The 20,632-nt window shown below is 37.8% G+C and overlaps 1 protein-coding gene across 21 annotated transcripts in view; it reads left to right on the plus strand.

Annotated features, from left to right (window-relative positions):
* LOC124363252 (NAD kinase-like) overlaps positions 1–20,632 on the plus strand; it is a 203,231-nt gene that overhangs the window by 132,042 nt on the left and 50,557 nt on the right. For 8 of the 21 annotated variants that reach the window (XR_006922532.1, XR_006922534.1, XR_006922533.1 and 5 more), the window contains exon 1: positions 5,080–5,348. The exons of 10 other annotated variants lie outside the window; for them this stretch is intronic. Coding sequence is in view for 8 of the 11 variants with exons in the window: in XM_046818434.1 (XP_046674390.1) it covers positions 5,095–5,348 (254 nt within the window). In the remaining 3 variants the exon portion in view is untranslated. Of the gene's footprint in view, positions 1–1,596; positions 2,074–5,079; positions 5,374–20,632 lie in introns of those variants that run through there. 3 more of the 21 variants (XM_046818447.1, XM_046818439.1, XM_046818445.1) reach the window with 3 other exon arrangements.

A 20,632-nucleotide genomic window follows, 5' to 3' on the forward strand; every position in this document is an offset into this window, starting at 1 on the left:
AGTAATTCATGCTTCCTTCTGACCAATAACCTGTTTTAGTAGGTAAACTGTTGATTGTTAGCCACGAGCACTCTCTCCGACCACGAAACGCTACTGTGACACTCTCAACTCGTCAATGTTCTTTAGTAATTCATGCTTCCTTCTGACCAATAACCTGTTTTAGTAGGTAAACTGTTGATTTTTAGCCACGAGCACTCTCTCCGACCACGAAACGCTACCGTGACATTCTCAACTCGTCAATGTTCTTTAGTAATTCATGCTTCCTTCTGACCAATAACCTGTTTTAGTAGGTAAACTGTTGATTGTTAGCCACGAGCACTCTCTCCGACCACGAAACGCTACTGTGACACTCTCAACTCATCAATGTTCTTTAGTAATTCATGCTTCATTCTGATCAATATTCTTTTTTATGAATAGGACCACACTGTTTGGTGTTACCAGCGGATTTGTCTACGAATAAACCTTATTGGAAAGTACATATACAGGGGTGCTGAAAATCGTAAACGTACAAACATAAAACTTTGTACAGTGTCATGGACCATAAAATTGAAGTTTTTGTGCAATCGGAATCTCTTCGCCACCTCAGGGGGATGGCCCATAAGGAGTCGGTTGAATAGTAGCAACACAAAATCACCTACCCAGATAGTTAGGGTAATAAAAGGCTGCACACGCGTTGTTTATTTCATCTACTGGAATACGCACAGCACACGGAGTCGTGCTATTGTTACTAACCACTAAAAATGGATACTATGAAGTTTAAGTAATTAAAGCATCTTCCCGAGTTGCTGAATGTGCAACTTACTTTTGATATCTTTGAACCGCCATCATTTTGTAACGGATTAAGCTTTTGAAGTGCGGTTTGCTGCATACTTCTTTCCTGGACTAGCCCTTTAAAATTATGTGCAATTATGTATAACAACCTACGCTTACATAAAGATTTTCTACTGACTTCTCGTAGACTGTTCCCATAGAACAATAGCAGGACACGGAATACATCGTAAAGTGGGTGTTTGTGTACAATAATCGTGCGTGAGGTATTGTAGCTACATCTGAAATGGGTACAATAAAATTAAGTTATTTTAAAACTTGCACATAAAATCAGTATTGAAACTTTCGAGCACCTCCATTTCCTTTAGAATTGACCTTTTCGGGTATAATTTGCGGCATGGCGTTTTACTAATTAAGACATTTAAATGGTATTCACATCGACCTATACCTGGCCCTGAAGTTGTGAAGTGTTAGTGATTGATTGCATCTAAAAGTACACTTATATGTCTTGTGTCACTGCACAAAGTTTTGTCTCTGTAAGTGCACAAGTACAGAAGCATCCCACTTTTATACATTTGAAATATTATTGTGAATGATTTATTAAATGTATGTTTATCGGTATTGTGCCTTTATGATGTTACTGGAGATCTCACAATTACAATACTTTCGTATTATACCACTGACATGTATTTTCTAGCATTTTGATATGTTATCGGCTAAAAATTGTAAAAACACTTATCTAATCATAATTGAAGAAACACACTGAACAAGAATAAATATGTTCTTGTTGTGTCAGTGTATATTATCTGAAGAGGTAAAGGTCATAAATAAACGTGATAGAGACAGTTGAGGTCAATAGATTTTAATCATTTAAAACCCCCTACAAGTAAGTGTGGTTGGAAGCATGCTCAATTTACTGTACAAGCAAGTGATAGTGTGTGTTGCTATTTGTATCTTCTTTGGTTGAAACCGGTTATTTGACGGCCTTGTGTGTGTTATCGCGAGAAACAGTGCAACGCGACCAACACAATTCGGCAGTATAACCATCGACAACGTACCCGGTTGTGTATTGTTTCACCACTGGTCGAAACGCGATAGTCTTATCTAATCTCGCTATTATCGCCCGGCTGCTCGTCTAATCTGCAGAAGCTCAGGCTCAGTCGGCCGAGCGAGCACCTGTGTACGCGCGGGGAATCCCTACGTAAACAACTCACAGTCGTCCTCCAGTCCTCAGCGCATCGTCCTCATGTCCAGCAAACTGCTCTCGCGCTGCCAGAGCCTCGTCGACGAGAGGGATCGCTATCTGTAAGTCCTCATAATTGCCACTGCCACTATAATCTATAATTCTGTTATTGAGGTGTCGAATCCCATTGACAACCATAACCTAATTCATATTTCGTTTCAATGAGAAATATACAATTTATTTAAAATTCATCACACAGGTTTTCCTTGTCACTTACACATTGTATAATGAATATTACCAATAAAAAATATTACTGTAACATTTTTAACATCAGGAAGTGTCCTTGGTTGTCTGTGTAATGTGCTCAGTGTCGCATGTGTCGTTCAACCCCGCAGTCACAGTCACAGACACTAGTGTGTTTAACATACAATGCGAGCCCAGTCAGCTGATTGTGGCCAGCTGTCAGATGACGTCACAGAGCAGAAGGTCACCATAGATCCTGTCAGTAGTCCCCGGCCTCTGCTCAGCTACAGTACTAACCACATCTTACAATAGCTAACTTATACCATACAATGCGAGCCCAGTCAGCTGATTGTGGCCAGCTGTCAGATGACGTCACAGAGCAGAAAGTCACCATAGATCCTGTCAGTAGTCCCCGGTCTCTGCTCAGCTACAGTAATAACCACATCTTACAATAGCTAACTTATACCATACAATGTGAGCCCAGTCAGCTGATTGTGGCCAGCTGTCAGATGACGTCACAGAGCAGAAAGTCAGCATAGATCCTGTCAGTAGTCCCCGGTCTCTGCTCAGCTACAGTAATAACCACATCTTACAATAGCTAACTTATACCATACAATGTGAGCCCAGTCAGCTGATTGTGGCCAGCTGTCAGATGACGTCACAGAGCAGAAAGTCACCATAGATCCTGTCAGTAGTCCCCGGTCTCTGCTCAGCTACAGTAATAACCACATCTTACAATAGCTAACTTATACCATACAATGCGAGCCCAGTCAGCTGATTGTGGCCAGCTGTCAGATGACGTCACAGAGCAGAAGGTCAGCATAGATCCTGTCAGTAGTCCCCGGTCTCTGCTCAGCTACAGTAATAACCACATCTTACAATAGCTAACTTATACCATACAATGCGAGCCCAGTCAGCTGATTGTGGCCAGCTGTCAGATGACGTCACAGAGCAGAAGGTCAGCATAGATCCTGTCAGTAGTCCCCGGCCTCTGCTCAGCTACAGTACTAACCACATCTTACAATAGCTAACTTATACCATACAATGCGAGCCCAGTCAGCTGATTGTGGCCAGCTGTCAGATGACGTCACAGAGCAGAAGGTCAGCATAGATCCTGTCAGTAGTCCCTGGTCTCTGCTCAGCTACAGTACTAACCACATATTGTTTATTCTTAATTATGATTAACGATTTGTGTGACCACGTTAAAACAGTAAAGTCTTTGTTATTTGCTGACGATTTAAAACTTTTTTATTACAATTCTTCAATAAGGGACGCTGAAATACTACAAGCTGATCTGGATAATGTGTATAAGTGGGCTAGCCAAAATAAAATGAATTTTAATATCGCAAAGTGTCATGTAATGTCTTTTACCAAATTAAATAGTTCCATAATACACAACTACAATTTAAATGGACTATCAATTACAAGAGTCAATTTAGTTAAAAACTTGGGCGTTACAATTGATAACGAATTATCGTTCAGTACTCATATAGAAACTTGCGTGAATGCTGCGAGTAGAATGATGGGCTTTATTATTAGACAAAGTGCGAATTTTAGAAACATCGGGTCTTTTATGGTGTTGTACACATCCTTGGTCAGATCGAGACTTGAAAGCGCCGCCATTGTATGGAATACTACACATTTAATTTATAATGATATGCTTGAAAGAGTGCAAAAGAAGTTTTTGAGATATTTATATTTCAAGTGTTTTAATGTTTACACGTATTTAGTTCCATACAATGAGCTGTTGGAGATGTTTGGGTTGATGAGCCTGAGCCTGAGGAGGCGGGTCTTGGAGCAAGTACATCTGTGGGGCCTGGTCCGGGGTCGGGTGGATGACGCGTACTGTTTGGGGACCCTCAGCTATCGCGTACCGAACTTTAACAGCAGAAACAAGTTTTTGTTTAATTTACCTCACTCACGCACAGTGATGCGATCGTCTTTTCCTCTGTTGCGGATGATGAGGGGTTATAACGCAATGCTTGTGGGTGGATCCGACATTGATGTTCACTTTGACAGTTTGAATATCTTTAAAGAGAAATGCATTTCATTAATTTTGTATACCAGTCCTTTATAGTATATTTTTCCTTTTACAATTTCTTAAATTTAAGCTTTATTTATTAAATGTTGATTTATTATTAATTTATTAATTAAAATTCCATTAATTTATTAAACTAATTTCCTGATATTGTCATTACCATATACTGTATTTGTTATTTATCTGAATGTGTATTATTTATTGTTTATTTATTTATAATAGTGCCTATGTAACGTTTAGAATAATATGTATTTATAGTTATTTTGCTTATAAATATTCCAGTGATACAATGGATATGGGACTTGGACTCAAACCACTTATTTAACATTTTGATTTGTTTGTACTGCTATAATGTAATAGGGTGTATTTCCTGTTTTATAGCATGAAAATAAAATAAAATAAAATAAATAAATAAAATCTTACAATATTATTGGATATTATGATTATATTTTCAATATTAATTGATCATATTGGCCTACTATCACTCGAAGTAAACTATTTTATTTTTGTATGAGTTATAATTTTTTATGTGGTGATTTCAGATAATAAATGAAAAATATACATAATTTAAAATAAATTTACTTAATGGCACGATTGCGAAAACATGTTAGAAATAAACATTATGAAAGGGTATTATGTCACTTAGTTTATAAATATTACTTTATATTGGTATTATAATTATACGTTTTTATTTAATGTAATTGCGTAAAAATTGCTAGCAAAATGTGAATTATTATTGAGTCGTAAAATAAAGGAATATTTAAACTATGGCTCTTACATTATTAAATTAGGCTGAAAACTTACGTTATTTAAAATACGAGTACAGTTGACTTATTTACGAAAATCACTTGTTGAATATCGAATGGAGGCGGAGCTACTGCTTATCACGTGTTTATCGGTGGTGCTCTGTAACCCCGGAGATAAGATAGGCCACCTCTGTTCCCAGTTACTGCTCGGATGTGACGCTGACTGCCGACTCTGGTCGCGGTTGTTGTGGTTCAGGTGGTTGTTGTGTGCGCTTCTGCATGACGTCACCACATTCATGGTTTGGGCGTGTCGTAAGAGCCTGTCTTTGGTCCGCTGTTGGTTTCGGTCTCCTTTGTTTGCTGAGCTCAGGTCTGTTTTATTTTGATGCTTTTTGGTAGGTATGCTATTTGTTTCTGTTTATTTTTCTAACTAAGAATTTGTATTCAACGCACGAACAAAGAGATTTGCTTTGATCGGGTACTCCAAGTAACAGGGAGAACTAACTCCTGTTTGCAGGCGTGATGGCAGAATGTAACCGCGATGTCGCAGGTCACCACGCTGTGTTCCCGGATTTTCATTCAAGGTCAGTGTCACGTGACACCAAGACAATGACAGTCATGGTCACGTGGCGGTTGACTACAATACGACGAATTTAGAAATCATCATTTAACAAGTCTGTCATTTGTCTTTAATTGGGGAATCAGTGTTAAAGTGCATTTTGTAGTGTGATCTGGATACATTTTACTTTGTTGCATGGACAATAGATTGTTGCAGTTTAACAATTTGTACAAGCCGCATAACTACACTTATTCCATATTCTTCCTTCATTAGCTAAAGAAAACTCCTATCAGCGCCTAATATACTGTATGATTGACAGTGATCTAAATGAAGGAATCCTGCCGAGTTCAATGCCAAGGCATAATAATGCGGCTAAAAATAGCATAATAGCGACACAGCTACTCCATGGCGACATAATATATACTGTCGCTAATAATAATTTGTAATTTAGTAAACTAAGAGGATTTATAATTAAGAACTCCAAATGAGTTACCAGTCTACCGTCGAGTCTGAAGGTCCAGCAGCAAGAATAGCCAAGGAAGAGATGAGTGGAAGAGAAGAAGAGCTAAGTTTAGAACCAGCGATCCGTGCAGCAATAAAAGAAAAGTGTTGCCAGCTGATCTGCAAGGTCGAGCTCACGTGCTGTACCACGAGACCGTGTAGCTAGAGCTCGCTAGACTTTGCTCGGACCTGTTGTTACAACAGTATGAAGCACAACTTAGTCGCTGTTTATTAGACAAAGAAGTTTTCATTTACTGTCAGAATGTTGAGTTTATATGGCTGTCGGTTATTCGGAGTCAGAGCTTAGTCATGCAGGTCGGTGAGTAGGTCCACGATCAGATCACAAGGGTCTTCAACTCTGGAAAGACGCTATCTTGAAGTAAGAAGAGGCGGATGAGAATGTATTGTTCTTCGGGTTTTCAAGAGGTACTTAACTTGCTCTCGTGTGGCTTCCCTGATCGATTATGCCGTAGCAGAATTTGAATATTTTTAAAAAGGCATATTTCATTTTTATCCACTTAATGAAAGTTGTCCGTCATACTTAGTTGTATATTACAATTAAAAATTCAAACTGCAGTTGTATGTTAAAATAAATAATGCTCAATATTTCCGCATATACGCTCATAAACAGTTTCCTAAAGAATAAAAATGATTTGGTTTTAAGTTAATTGTAATTCCATTATAAAATAATTAAATGTATGTTTGCCACACTGCGTTGTGGAAGGGGCCGTTGTCGGCCTTTGGCGTGAGAATACTTTGAATAGAACTCGAAAAAGTATTGGGAAGGTGTCTTAACAGAAAAACATAGTTGCGATCTGTGGATGAAGTGTCGGAAATTGGAGCGTTACCAACAAAACTCTTGGCAAAAAAACTATAGAAATAGATGATTTACTGAAGCCATGCTATTGAGAGGTTCTAAACCAAGTAACTCATTTCTTGTAGAAAGTCTCACTCACTATCGGTCAGACAAAAACCTCAGGCAAAGACTGAGGAAGCGACCTGTAACAGCAGCGGTTGGTCTACAGACCATGACTTCTGGCCTACATAGCTAGGGCTTGCATTCCTCTATCTGTTCTTATTCAAGGTCTAATTTCACATTAATGACGAATGTAAAGTACGGCCTGACAATTAAGACACGTCCTCAAGCAGACTGAGGCCAGTCACGATTGTTGGGAGGAATTTGGCAATGTATCAGTTCCAGTAGTTTGATACATGTAATAGGAATATTTTGTTTGAATCAGGAGATGAACTCAAGCAGACTGAGGCCAGTCACGATTGTTGGGAGGAATTTGGCAATGTATCAGTTCCAGTAGTTTGATATATGTAATAGGAATATTTTGTTTGAATCAGGAGATGAACTCAAGCAGACTGAGGCCAGTCACGATTGTTGGGAGGAATTTGGCAATGTATCAGTTCCACTAGTTTGATATATGTAATAGGAATATTTTGTTTGAATCAGGAGATGAACTCAAGCAGACTGAGGCCAGTCACGATTGTTGGGAGGAATTTGGCAATGTATCAGTTCCACTAGTTTGATATATGTAATAGGAATATTTTGTTTGAATCAGGAGATGAACTCAAGCAGACTGAGGCCAGTCACGATTGTTGGGAGGAATTTGGCAATGTATCAGTTCCACTAGTTTGATATATGTAATAGGAATATTTTGTTTGAATCAGGAGATGAACTCAAGCAGACTGAGGCCAGTCACGATTGTTGGGAGGAATTTGGCAATGTATCAGTTCCACTAGTTTGATATATGTAATAGGAATATTTTGTTTGAATCAGGAGATGAACTCAAGCAGACTGAGGCCAGTCACGATTGTTGGGAGGAATTTGGCAATGTATCAGTTCCACTAGTTTGATATATGTAATAGGAATATTTTGTTTGAATCAGGAGATGAACTCAAGCAGACTGAGGCCAGTCACGATTGTTGGGAGGAATTTGGCAATGTATCAGTTCCACTAGTTTGATATATGTAATAGGAATATTTTGTTTGAATCAGGAGATGAACTCAAGCAGACTGAGGCCAGTCACGATTGTTGGAGGAATTTGGCAATGTATCGTTCCACTAGTTTTGATATACTGAAATAGAATATTATTTTGAATCAGGGAGATGAACTCAAGCAGACTGAGGCCTAGTCACGATTGTTGGGAGGAATTTGGCAATGAAACAGTATTCCACTAGTTTTTGAATATGTAATAGGAATATTTTGTTTGAATCAGGAGAAGAACTCAAGCATACTGAGCCATCACGATTGTTAGGGAGGAATTTGACAATGTAACAGTTCCACTAGTTTGATATATGTAATAGGAATATTTTGTTAGAACATAGATGAAACTCAAGCTTGCTGCGGCAAGTCACGATTGTTGGATGAATTTGGCAAGTATTCAGATTCCCACTAGTTTTGATATATGTAATAAAGGAATATTTGTGTTTGAAATCATGAGATGAACTTCAAGCAGTGCTGAGCAGTCCAACGAGTGTTGGGAGGAATTTGGCAATGTATCAGTTCCACTAGTTTGATAAATGGTTAATAGGAAAATATATGTTTGAAATCAGGAGATGAACCCTCAAGCAGCTGAGGCAAGAGTCACGATTGTTGGTTAGGATTTGGCAAGTATCAGTTCCACAAGTTTGAAATATTTAATAGGAATATTTGTTTAATCAGGAGAGAACTCAAGCAGACACTGAGGCCAGTCCACGATTGTTGGGAAGAATTTGGCAATGTCTCAGTTTCCACTCGTATGATATATGTAATAGAATATTTTTGTTTTTAATAGAGATGAACTCAAGCAACGAGGCCAGTCACGATTGGTTGGAGGAATTCTGGGCAATGTATCTAGAAGTTTTCCACTCAGTTTGAAATATGTAATAGGAATATTTTGATTGAATCAGGAGATGGCACTCAAGCAGACTGAGGCGCCAGTCACATTGTAGGGGAGGAAATTGGCAATGTATCAGTACCTACTAGTTTGATATATGTACTAGGAAGTATTTTGTTTTGAATCAGTGAGATGAACTCAAGCAGACTGAGGCCAGTCACGATTGTTTGGGGATGAATTGGCAATGTATCAGTTCCACTAGTTTTTGGATATATGTAATAGAATATTTTGTATTGAATCCCAGGAGATGAACCAAGCAGACTGAGGCCAGTCACGATTGTTGGGAGGAGGAATTTGGCAATGTATCAGTTTCCACTAGTTTTGAATATGTATAGGACATATTTTGTTGAATCAGGACGAATGAACACAACAGACTGAGGCCAGGTCACGATTGTTGTGAGGAGAATTTGGCAATGTATCAGTTCCACTAGTTGATATATGATTAGGAATATTTTGTTTGAATCAGAGATCGAACTCAAGCAGACTGAGGCCAGTCACGATTGGTTGGGAAGAATTTGGCAATGTCTCAGTCCACTAGTTTGATATATGTAATACGGAATATTTTGTTTTAATCAGGAGTGAACTCAAGCAGACTGAAGGCCAGTCACGATTGTTGGGTAGGAATTTGGTCAATTGTAAATCAGTTCCTACTAGTTTTTGATATAAGTAATAGGGATATTTTGTTTGAATCAGGAGATGAATCTCAAGCAATCTGAGCCAGTCACGATTGTTGGGGATGAATTTGGCAATGTATCAGTTCCCACAAGTTTGATATACTGTAATCAGGAATATTTTGTTTTGAATCAGGAGATGAAATCAAGCAGACAGAGCCAGTCACGATTGTTGGGAGGAATTTGCAATGTATCAAGTTTCCACTAGTTTGTGATATATTGACATAAATAATTGTTTGAATCAGGAGATGAAGCTCAAGCAGACTGAGGCCAGTCACATTGTTGGTAGGAATTTTGGCAATTGTATTCAGTTTCCACTAAGTTTTGATATATGTAATAGAAAATTTTGTTTGAATCAGGAGATGAACTCAAGCAGACTGAGGCCAGTCACTATGTTGGGAGGAATTTGTCAATGAACAGTCCCTAGTTTGATATATGTAATCGGAATATTTTTGTTTGAATCAGGAGATGAACTCTAGCAGACTGAGCCAGTCACGATTGTTGGGAGGAATTTGCAAATGTATCAGTTCCACTGTTTGATATATGTAATCAAGGAATATTTGTTTGAATCAGTAATGAACTCAAGCAACGAGCCAGTCACGATTGTTGGGAGGAATTTGGCAATGTATCAGTGTCCACTAGTTTGATATAGTAATAGGAATATTTTGTTTGGAATCAGAATGAACTCAAGAAGCAGACTGAGGCAGTCACGATTGTTGGAGGAAATTTGGCAATGTATCAGTTCCACATAGTTTGATATATGTAATAGTAATATATTGTTTGAATCAGGATATGAACTCAAGCAGACTGAGGCCAGTCCCGATTGTTTGGGAGGAATTTGGCAATGTAACATTCCACTAGTTGATATATGTAAAAGGAATATTTTGTTGAATCAGGGAGGATGAACTCAAGCAGACTGAGGCCAGTCACGATTTGTTGAAATTGGCAATGTATCAGTTCCGCACTAGTTTGATATATGTAATAGGAATATTTTGTGTGAATCAGAGAATGAACTCCAGCAGACTGAGCCAGTCAACGATTGTATGTGGAGAAATTTTGGCTATGTATCAGTTCCACTAGTTTGATAAATATTGTAATTAAGGAATATTTTGTTGAATCAGGAGATGAACTCAAGCAGACTAGGCCAGTCACGATTGTTGGGAGGAATTGGCAATGTATCAGTTCCACTAGTTGATATATGTAATAGGAATATTTTGTTTGAATCCGGAGATGAACTCAAGCGAGACTGAGCCAGTCACGATTGTTGGGAGGAATTTGGCAAATGTATCAATTCCAGCTATTTGGATATATGTAATAGGACATATTTTGTTTGAATCAGGAGATGAACTCAAGCAGACTGAGGCCAGTCACGATTGTTTGGAGGAATTTGCAATGTATCAGTTCCACTAGTTTGATATAATGTAATAGGAATATTTTGTTTTGAATCAGGAGATGAAACTCAAAGCAGACTGATGCAGTCACGATTGTTTGGGAGAATATTGGCAATGTATCAGTTCCACTAGTTTGATATATGGTAATAAGGAATATTTTGTTTGAATCAGAATGAACACAAGCAGACTGAGGGCCAGTCACAGAATGTTGAGGAATTTGGGCAATGTATCAGTTCCACTAGTTTTGATATATGTAATAGGAATATTTTGTATTGAATCAGGAGATGAACTCAAAGCAGACTGAGCCAGTCACGATTGTTGGGAGGAATTTTGCAATGTATCAGTTTCCACTAGTTTGACCATATGGTAATATGAATATTTTGTTGAATCAGGAGATGAACTCAAGCGACTGAGGCCAGTCACGATTGTTGGGAGGAATTTGGCAATGTATCAGTTCCACTAGATTTGATATATTAATAGGAATAATTTTGTTGAATCAGGAGATGAACTCAAGCAACTGAGGCCAGTCACGATTTGTTGGGAGGCATTTGGCAATGTCTCCAGTTCTTCCACATTTGATATATTAATAAAAAATTTTGTTTGAATCAGAGATGAACTCAAGCAGCACTGAGGCCATCACGATGTAGGGAGGAATTTGGCAATGATCAGTTTCCACTAGTTTTGATTATCAATAATAGGAATATTTTGTCTTTGAATCAGGAGATGAACTCAAGCAGACTGAGCCATCACGATTGTTGGGAGGAATTTTGCAATGTTACAGTTCCACTAGTTTTGATATATGTAAAGGAATATTTTGTTTGAATCAGGAGATGTAACTTCAAGCAAACAGAGGCCGATCACGAATGTTGGTAGGAATATGGCAATGTATCATTCCACTAGATGATATATTAATAGGATATTTTTGTTTGAATCAGGAATGAACTCAAGCAGACTGAGCCAGTCACGATTGTTGGAGGAATTTGGCAATGTATCAGTTTCCACTATTTGATATATTAATAGGAATTATTTTGTTTGAATCAGAGATGAACTCCAAGCAGACTGAGGCCAGTCACGATTGTGGAGGGAAATTGGCAATGTATCAGTTCCACTAGTTTTGATAATGTAATAGGAATATTTTGTTTGAATCAGGAGATGAACTCAAGCAGACGAGGCCAGTCACGATTGTGGGAGGAATTTGGCAATCGTATCAGTTCCCACTAGTTTGGATATACTGTAATAGGAATTATTTTTGTTTGAATCAAGGAGATGAACTCAAGCAGACTGAGGCCATTCACGATTGTTGGGAGGAATTTGGCAATGTAATCAGTTCCCCTAGTTTGATAAATGTAATAGGAATATTTTGTTTGAATCAGAGATGAACTCAAGCAGGCTGAGGCAGTCCACGATGTTGGGAGGAATTTGGGCAATGTATCAGTTCCACTAGTTTGATATATGTAATAGGAAATAATTTGTTTTGAATCAGGAGATGAACTCAAGCAAGACTGAGGCCAGTCCCGATTGGTTTGGGAGTGAATTTGGCATGTATCAGTTCCACTCAGTTTTGATATATGTAATAGGAATATTTTGATTTAATCAGGAGATACAACTCAAGCCGACTGAGGCAGTCACGATTGTTGGGAGAATTTGGCAATGTATCAGTTTCCACTAGTTTGATATATGTAATAGAATACATCATTGTTGAAATCAGGAGATGAACACAAGCAGACTGAGGCCAGTCACGATTGTTGGGAGGAATTTGCAATGTATCAGTTCCACTAGTTGATATATGAAATTAGGAATATTTTGTTTTAATCTGGAGATGAACTCAAGCAGACCTGAGGCCAGTCACGCTTGTTGGAGGAATTTGGCAATGTATCATTTCCACTAGTTTGATATATTAATAGAATATTTGTTTGAACAGGAGATGAACTCAAGCAGACAGAGGCCATACCCGATTGTTTGAAGGAATATGCAATGTAAATCAGTTCCACTAGTTATTGATATATGTAATATGGATTATTTTTTGAATCAGGAGAATAACTCAAGCAGCTGATGCAGTCACGATTGGATGGGAGGAATTAGGCAATGTAATCAGTTTCCACTAGTTTGATATATGTAATAAGGGAAAATTTTGTTTGTTTGAATCAGGAATGCACCTCAAGCAGCGCTGAGGCAAGTCACGATTGTTGGGAGGAATTTGGCAATGTAATCATTTCCACCTAGTTGATATATGTAATAGGACTATTTTGTTTGAAATCAGGAGATGAACTCAAGCAGGCTTGAGCAAGTCACGATTGTTGGGAGGAATTTGGCATGTATCAGATTCCACTAGTTTGATATATGTCTAGGAATATTTTGTTTTAATCAGGAGATGAGCTCAACAGACTGAGCCAGTCACGATTGTTGGAGGAATTTGCAATTTATCAGTCCACTAGTTTGAATATAATTAATAGGAATATTTTGTTTGAATCAGGAGATGAACTCAAGCAGACTGAGCCAGTCACGATTGTTGAGGAATTTGGCAATGTATCCAGTTTCCACTAGTTTGATATATGTAATAGAAATGTTTTGTTTAATCAGGAGATGAACACAAGACAGACTGAGCCAGTCACGGAAAAAAAATTTTTTTGTTTGGTGAAGAATTTGGCAATGGTATCCAGTTCCACTAGTTTTGATATATGTAATAAGGAATATTTGTTTGAAATCAGGAGATGAACTCAAGCAGTACTGAGGCCAGACACGATTGTTGGGAGGAATTTGGCAATGTATCAGTTCCACTACCCACTAGATTGATATATGTAATAGGAATATTTGTTTGAATCAGGAATGAATCTCAAGCAGACTGAGGCCAGTCACGATTGTTGGGAGAATTTGGCAATGTTCAGTTCCACTAGTTTTGATATATGTAATAGGAATATTTTGTTTGAATCTGGAGATGAACTCAAGCAACTGAGGCCAATCACGATAGTTGGGAGGAATTTGGCAATGTATCAGTTCCACTAGTTTGATATATGTAATAGGAATATTTTTGTTTGGAATCAGGAGATGAACTCAAGCAGACTGAGGCCCAGTCCCACGATTGGTTTGGGAGGAATTCGGCAATGTATCAGTTCCACTATTTTGATATAATGTAATAGGAATATTTTTTGTTTGATCAGGAGATGAACTCAAGCAGACTGAGGCCAGTCACGATGTTGGGAGGAATTTGCAATGTATCCGAGTTCCACTAGTTTATATATGTAATAGAATATTTTGTTTGAATCAGAGATGAACTCCAAGCAGACTGAGGCCAGTCACGATTGTTGGGAAGGAATTTGGCAATGTAATTCAGTTCCACTAGTTTGATATATGTAATAGGACTAATTTTGTTTGAATCAGAGATGAACTCAAAAGCAGACTGAGGCCAATCAACGATTGTTGGGAGGAATTTGGCAATGTAATCATTGTCCACTAGTTTGATATATGTAATAGAATATTTTCGTTTGAATCGGAAGATAACTCAACAGACTGAGGCAAGTCACAATGTTGGAGGAATTTGGCAATGTATCAGTTCCACTAGTTGGATATATGTAATAGGAATATTTTGTTTGAATCAAGGAGATGAACTCAAGCAGACTGAGGCCAGTCACGATTGTTGGAGAGAATTTTTGGCAATGTATAGTTCCACTAGTTTGAAATATATGTAATAGGATTATTTTTGTTAGAATCAGGAGAAGAAACTCAAGCAGACTGAGGCCATCACGATTGTTGGGAGAATTTGGCAATGTATCATGTTCCACTAGTTTGATATATGTAACTAGGAATAATTTTGTTTGAAATCAGGAGAAAGAACTCTCAAGCAGACTGAGGCCAGTCACGATTGTTGGGAGGAATTTGGCAATGTACTCAGTTTCCACTATTTGATTATATTTAATTAGGAATATTTTGTTTTGAATCAGAGATGAACTCAACAGGCTGAGGCAAGGCACGATTGTTGGGAGGAATTTGGCAATGCTATCAGTTCCACTAGTTTTGATAATGTAATAGGAATATTTTGTTTGAATCAGGAGATGAACACAAGCAGCTGAGGCAAGTCACGATTGTTGGGAGGAATTTGGCAATGTATCAGTTTCCACAAGTTTGATATATTGTAATAGGAATATTTTTGTTTGAATCAGAGATAACTCAAGCAGGCTGAGGCAGTCACGATTGTTGGGAGAATTTGTCAATGTATATCAGTTCCACTAGTTTGATATATTAATAGGAATATTTTGTTAGAATCAGGAGATTTGAACACAACAGACTGAGGCCAGTCACGATTGTTGGGAAGGTATTTGGCAATGTATCATTCCACAGTTTTGATATATTAATAGGAAATTTGTTGAATCAGGAGATGAATCTCAAGCAGACTGAGGCAGTCACGATTGTTGGGAGAATTTGTGCATGTATCAGTGATCCACTAGTTTGATATATTAATAAGGAGATATTTTGTTTGAATCAGGAGTATGAACTCAACAGACCCTGCGGCCAGTCACGATATGTTGGAGGAAATTGGCAATGTAAATCAGTTCCAACTAGTTTGATATATGTAATCCGGAATATTTTGTTTGAATCAGGAGATGAACTCAAGCAGACTGAGAGTCTAGTCACGAATGATTGGCAGAATTTGGCAATGTATCAGTTCCACTAGTTGATATATGTAATAGGAATATTTTTGTTTGAATCAGGAGATGAACTCAAGCAGACATGGAGCCAGTCACGATTGTTGGAGGGAATTTGGCAAGGTACAGTTCCACTTGTTTGATATATGTAATAGGAATATTTTTGTTTGAATCAGGAGATGAACTCAAGCAACTGAGGCCAGTCACTATTGTTTGGGAGGAATTTGGCAATGTATCAGTTCCACTAGTTTGATATATGTAATAGGAAATTATTTGTTTGAATCAGGAGATGAAACTCAAGCAGACTGAGGCCAGTCACGATTGTTGGGAGGAATTTGGCAATGTATCCGTTCCACTAGTTTTGAAATATAATAGGAATATTATGTTTGAATCAGGAGATGAACTCGCAAGCAGACTGAGGCAGTCCACGATTTGTTGGGAGAAATTTGGCAATGTATCAGTTCCACTAGTTTGATATATGCTAATATGAAGATTTTGTTTTGAATCAGGCGATAACTCAAGCAGACTGAGCCAGTCACGATTGTTTGGGAGGAATTTGGCAATGTATCAGTTCCAACTAGTTTGATATATGTATAGGAATAATTTTGTTTGAATCAGGAATGAACTCAAGCAGACTGAGCCAGTCACGATTGTTGGGAGGAATTGACAATGTATCATGTTCCACTAGTTTGATATATGTAATAAGGAATATTTTGTTGAATCAGAGATGAACTCAAGCAGGCTGAGGCAAGTCACGATTGTTGGGAGGAATTTGGCAATGTATCAGTTCCCACTAGCTATGATATATTTAATCAGTGAATATTTTGTTTTGAATTCAGGAGATGACTCAAGCAGCTGAGGCAAGTCAGCTGAGTAGTTGGGATGAATTTGGCAATGTATCAGTTCCACTAGTTTGATCATATGTAATAGGAATATTTGTTTGAATCAGGAGATGAACTCAAGCAGGCTAGAGGCAAGTCACAGATTGTTGGAGGCAATTTGGCAATGTATCAGTTTTCACTAGTTGATATATGTAATAGGAATTATTTTGTTTGGAATCAGAGAATGAACTCAAGCAGACTGATGCCAGTCCAACGATTGTTGGGAGGAATTTGGGCAATGTATCATTTCCACTAGTTTTGATATATGTAATAGGAATATTTTTGTTTGAATCAGGAGATGAACTCAAGCAAGACTGAAGGGCCATCACGATTGTTGGGAGGAATTTGGCAATGTATCAGTTCCACTAAGTTTGATTAATGTAATGAGGGAATATTTTTGTTTGATCAGGAGATGAACTCAACATACTGAGGGCCATCACGCTTGTTGGGAGGAATTTGGCATGTATCAGTTCCACTAGTTTTGATATATGTAATAGGAAAATTTTATGATTGAATCATGAGATTGACTCAAGCAGACTGAGGCCAGTCAAGAATGTTGGGAGAAAAAAATTTGGCAATGTATCAGTATTCCACTCGTTTGATATATTTAATAGGAATATTTTGTTTGAATCAGGATTATGAACTCAAGCAGACTGAGGCCAGTCACGATGTTGGGAGGAATTTGGCAATGTAATCAGTTCCACTAGTTTGATATATGTAAAGGAATATTTTGTTTGAAATCAGGAGATAACACAAGCAATGACGGGAGGCCAGTCACGATTGTAGGGAGGAATTTGTGCAATGTAAATCAGTTCCACTAGTTTGATATAATTGTAATCAGGAATATATTGTTTGAATCAGAGATGAACTCAAGCAGACTGAGGCCAGTCACGATTGTTGGCGAGGAATTTGGCATGTATCAGTTTTCCACTAGTTTGATATATGTAAAATAGAATATTTTGTTTGAATCAGGAGATGAACTCAAGCAGACTGAGGCCAGTCACGATTGTTGGGAGGAATTTGGCAATGTATCAGTTCCACTAGTTTGATATATGTAATAGGAATATTTTGTTTGAATCAGGAGATGAACTCAAGCAGACTGAGGCCAGTCACGATTGTTGGGAGGAATTTGGCAATGTATCAGTTCCACTAGTTTGATATATGTAATAGGAATATTTTGTTTGAATCAGGAGATGAACTCAAGCAGACTGAGGCCAGTCACGATTGTTGGGAGGAATTTGGCAATGTATCAGTTCCACTAGTTTGATATATGTAATAGGAATATTTTGTTTGAATCAGGAGATGAACTCAAGCAGACTGAGGCCAGTCACGATTGTTGGGAGGAATTTGGCAATGTATCAGTTCCACTAGTTTGATATATGTAATAGGAATATTTTGTTTGAATCAGGAGATGAACTCAAGCAGACTGAGGCCAGTCACGATTGTTGGGAGGAATTTGGCAATGTATCAGTTCCACTAGTTTGATATATGTAATAGGAATATTTTGTTTGAATCAGGAGATGAAACTCAAGCAGACTGAGGCCAGTCACGATTGTTGGGAGGAATTTGGCAATGTATCAGTTCCACTAGTTTGATATATGTAATAGGAATATTTTGTTTGAATCAGGAGATGAACTCAAGCAGACTGAGGCCAGTCACGATTGTTGGGAGGAATTTGGCAATGTTATCAGTTCCACTAGTTTTGATATATGTAATAGGAATATTTTGTTTGAATCAGGAGATGAACTCAAGCAGACTGAGGCCAGTCACGATTGTTGGGAGGAATTTTGGCAATGTATCAGTTCCACTAGTTTGATATATGTAATAGGAATATTTTGTTTGAATCAGGAGATGAACTCAAGCAGACTGAGGCCAGTCACGATTGTTGGGAGGAATTTGGCAATGTATCAGTTCCACTAGTTTGATATATGTAATAGGAATATTTTGTTTGAATCAGGAGATGAACTCAAGCAGACTGAGGCCAGTCACGATTGTTGGGAGGAATTTGGCAATGTATCAGTTCCACTAGTTTGATATATGTAATAGGAATATTTTTGTTTGAATCAGGAGATGAACTCAAGCAGACTGAGGCCAGTCACGATTGTTGGGAGGAATTTTGGCAATGTATCAGTTCCACTAGTTTGATATATGTAATAGGAATATTTTGTTTGAATCAGGAGATGAACTCAAGCAGACTGAGGCCAGTCCACGATTGTTGGGAGGAATTTGGCAATGTATCAGTTTCCACTAGTTTGATATATGTAATAGGAATATTTTGTTTGAATCAGGAGATGAACTCAAGCAGGCTGAGGCAAGTCACGATTGTTGGGAGGAATTTGGCAATGTATCAGTTTCCACTAGTTTTGATATATGTAATAGGAATATTTTGTTTGAATCAGGAGATGAACTCAAGCAGGCTGAGGCAAGTCAGTCCACGATTGTTGGGAGAATTTGGCAATGTATCAGTTCCACTAGTTTGATATATGTAATAGGAATATTTTGTTTGAATCAGGAGATGAACTCAAGCAGGCTGAGGCAAGTCACGATTGTTGGGAGGAATTTGGCAATGTATCAGTTCCACTAGTTTGATATATGTAATAGGAATATTTTGTTTGAATCAGGAGATGAACTCAAGCAGGCTGAGGCCAAGTCACGAATTGTTGGGAGGAATTTGGCAATGTATCAGTTCCACTAGTTTGATATATGTAATAGGAATATTTTGTTGAATCAGGAGATGAACTCAAGCAGACTGAGGCCAGTCACGATTGTTGGGAGGAATTTGGCAATGTATCAGTTCCACTAGTTTGATATATGTAATAGGAATATTTTGTTTGAATCAGGAGATGAACTCAAGCAGACTGAGGCCAGTCACGATTGTTGGGAGGAATTTGGCAATGTATCAGTTCCACTAGTTTGATATATGTAATAGGAATATTTTGTTTGAATCAGGAGATGAACTCAAGCAGACTGAGGCCAGTCACGATTGTTGGGAGGAATTTGGCAATGTATCAGTTCCACTAGTTTTGATATATGTAATAGGAATATTTTGTTTGAATCAGGAGATGAACTCAAGCAGACTGAGGCCAGTCACGATTGTTGGGAGGAATTTGGCAATGTATCAGTTCCACTAGTTTGATATATGTAATAGGAATATTTTGTTTGAATCAGGAGATGAACTCAAGCAGACTGAGGCCAGTCACGATTGTTGGGAGGAATTTGGCAATGTATCAGTTCCACTAGTTTGATATATGTAATAGGAATATTTTGTTTGAATCAGGAGATGAACTCAAGCAGGACTGAGGCCAGTCACGATTGTTGGGAGGAATTTGGCAATGTATCAGTTCCACTAGTTTGATATATGTAATAGGAATATTTTGTTTGAATCAGGAGATGAACTCAAGCAGACTGAGGCCAGTCACGATTGTTGGGAGGAATTTGGCAATGTAATCAGTTCCACTAGTTTGATATATGTAATAGGAATATTTTGTTTGAATCAGGAGTATGTCTGGGAGGAATTGGCATGAATCAGGAGATGATGAACTCAAGCAGGCTGAGTTTCATGATCGTTAGAAAAGTTTTCAATGCATCAATCAGCTAGGTGTGAATACCTGTGTTATCATTAAGAGTGTCCCTCATCACGGTTCATTCGCTGTATCTTTGTGATTGTCCTTCTGTCTACTATTTCTATGGCTCTGCTATTTGAAACAATTTATTAAAATTGGGTCTGATATTCTTGAGATAGTTTGTAATATGCAAAAACCTTAGCTAATTAGAAAGATTTGTATAATTTTAAATCCATATTTTTCAGCGTATTCAGTTGTGACTTTCAGTTTATATCAATGCTAATCTAATGTGTATGTTGTGAACTAATACAAACTGATTGTTTATCAATCATTTAGATGATGTAATAAGTAGTATATGATATATATTTTCTTACTAAACTGCCGTAATTTCTGTGACATCAGGCAGTAAATTAAGTTCCAAAGGTGCCCTCTCAACATACGTCTATGTATGCTACAGTTGCATGTCATTAGGTCGATATCAGTACCGTGTGATGACACGTTGTAATGCGCAATTATCAGATGTTAAACCAGTTAAATTAGAACATTGTTTTTGACAAATAAGT

Source organism: Homalodisca vitripennis, chromosome 5 (genome assembly GCF_021130785.1).
Source record: "Homalodisca vitripennis isolate AUS2020 chromosome 5, UT_GWSS_2.1, whole genome shotgun sequence".
Classification (NCBI taxonomy): Eukaryota; Metazoa; Arthropoda; class Insecta; order Hemiptera; family Cicadellidae; genus Homalodisca; species Homalodisca vitripennis.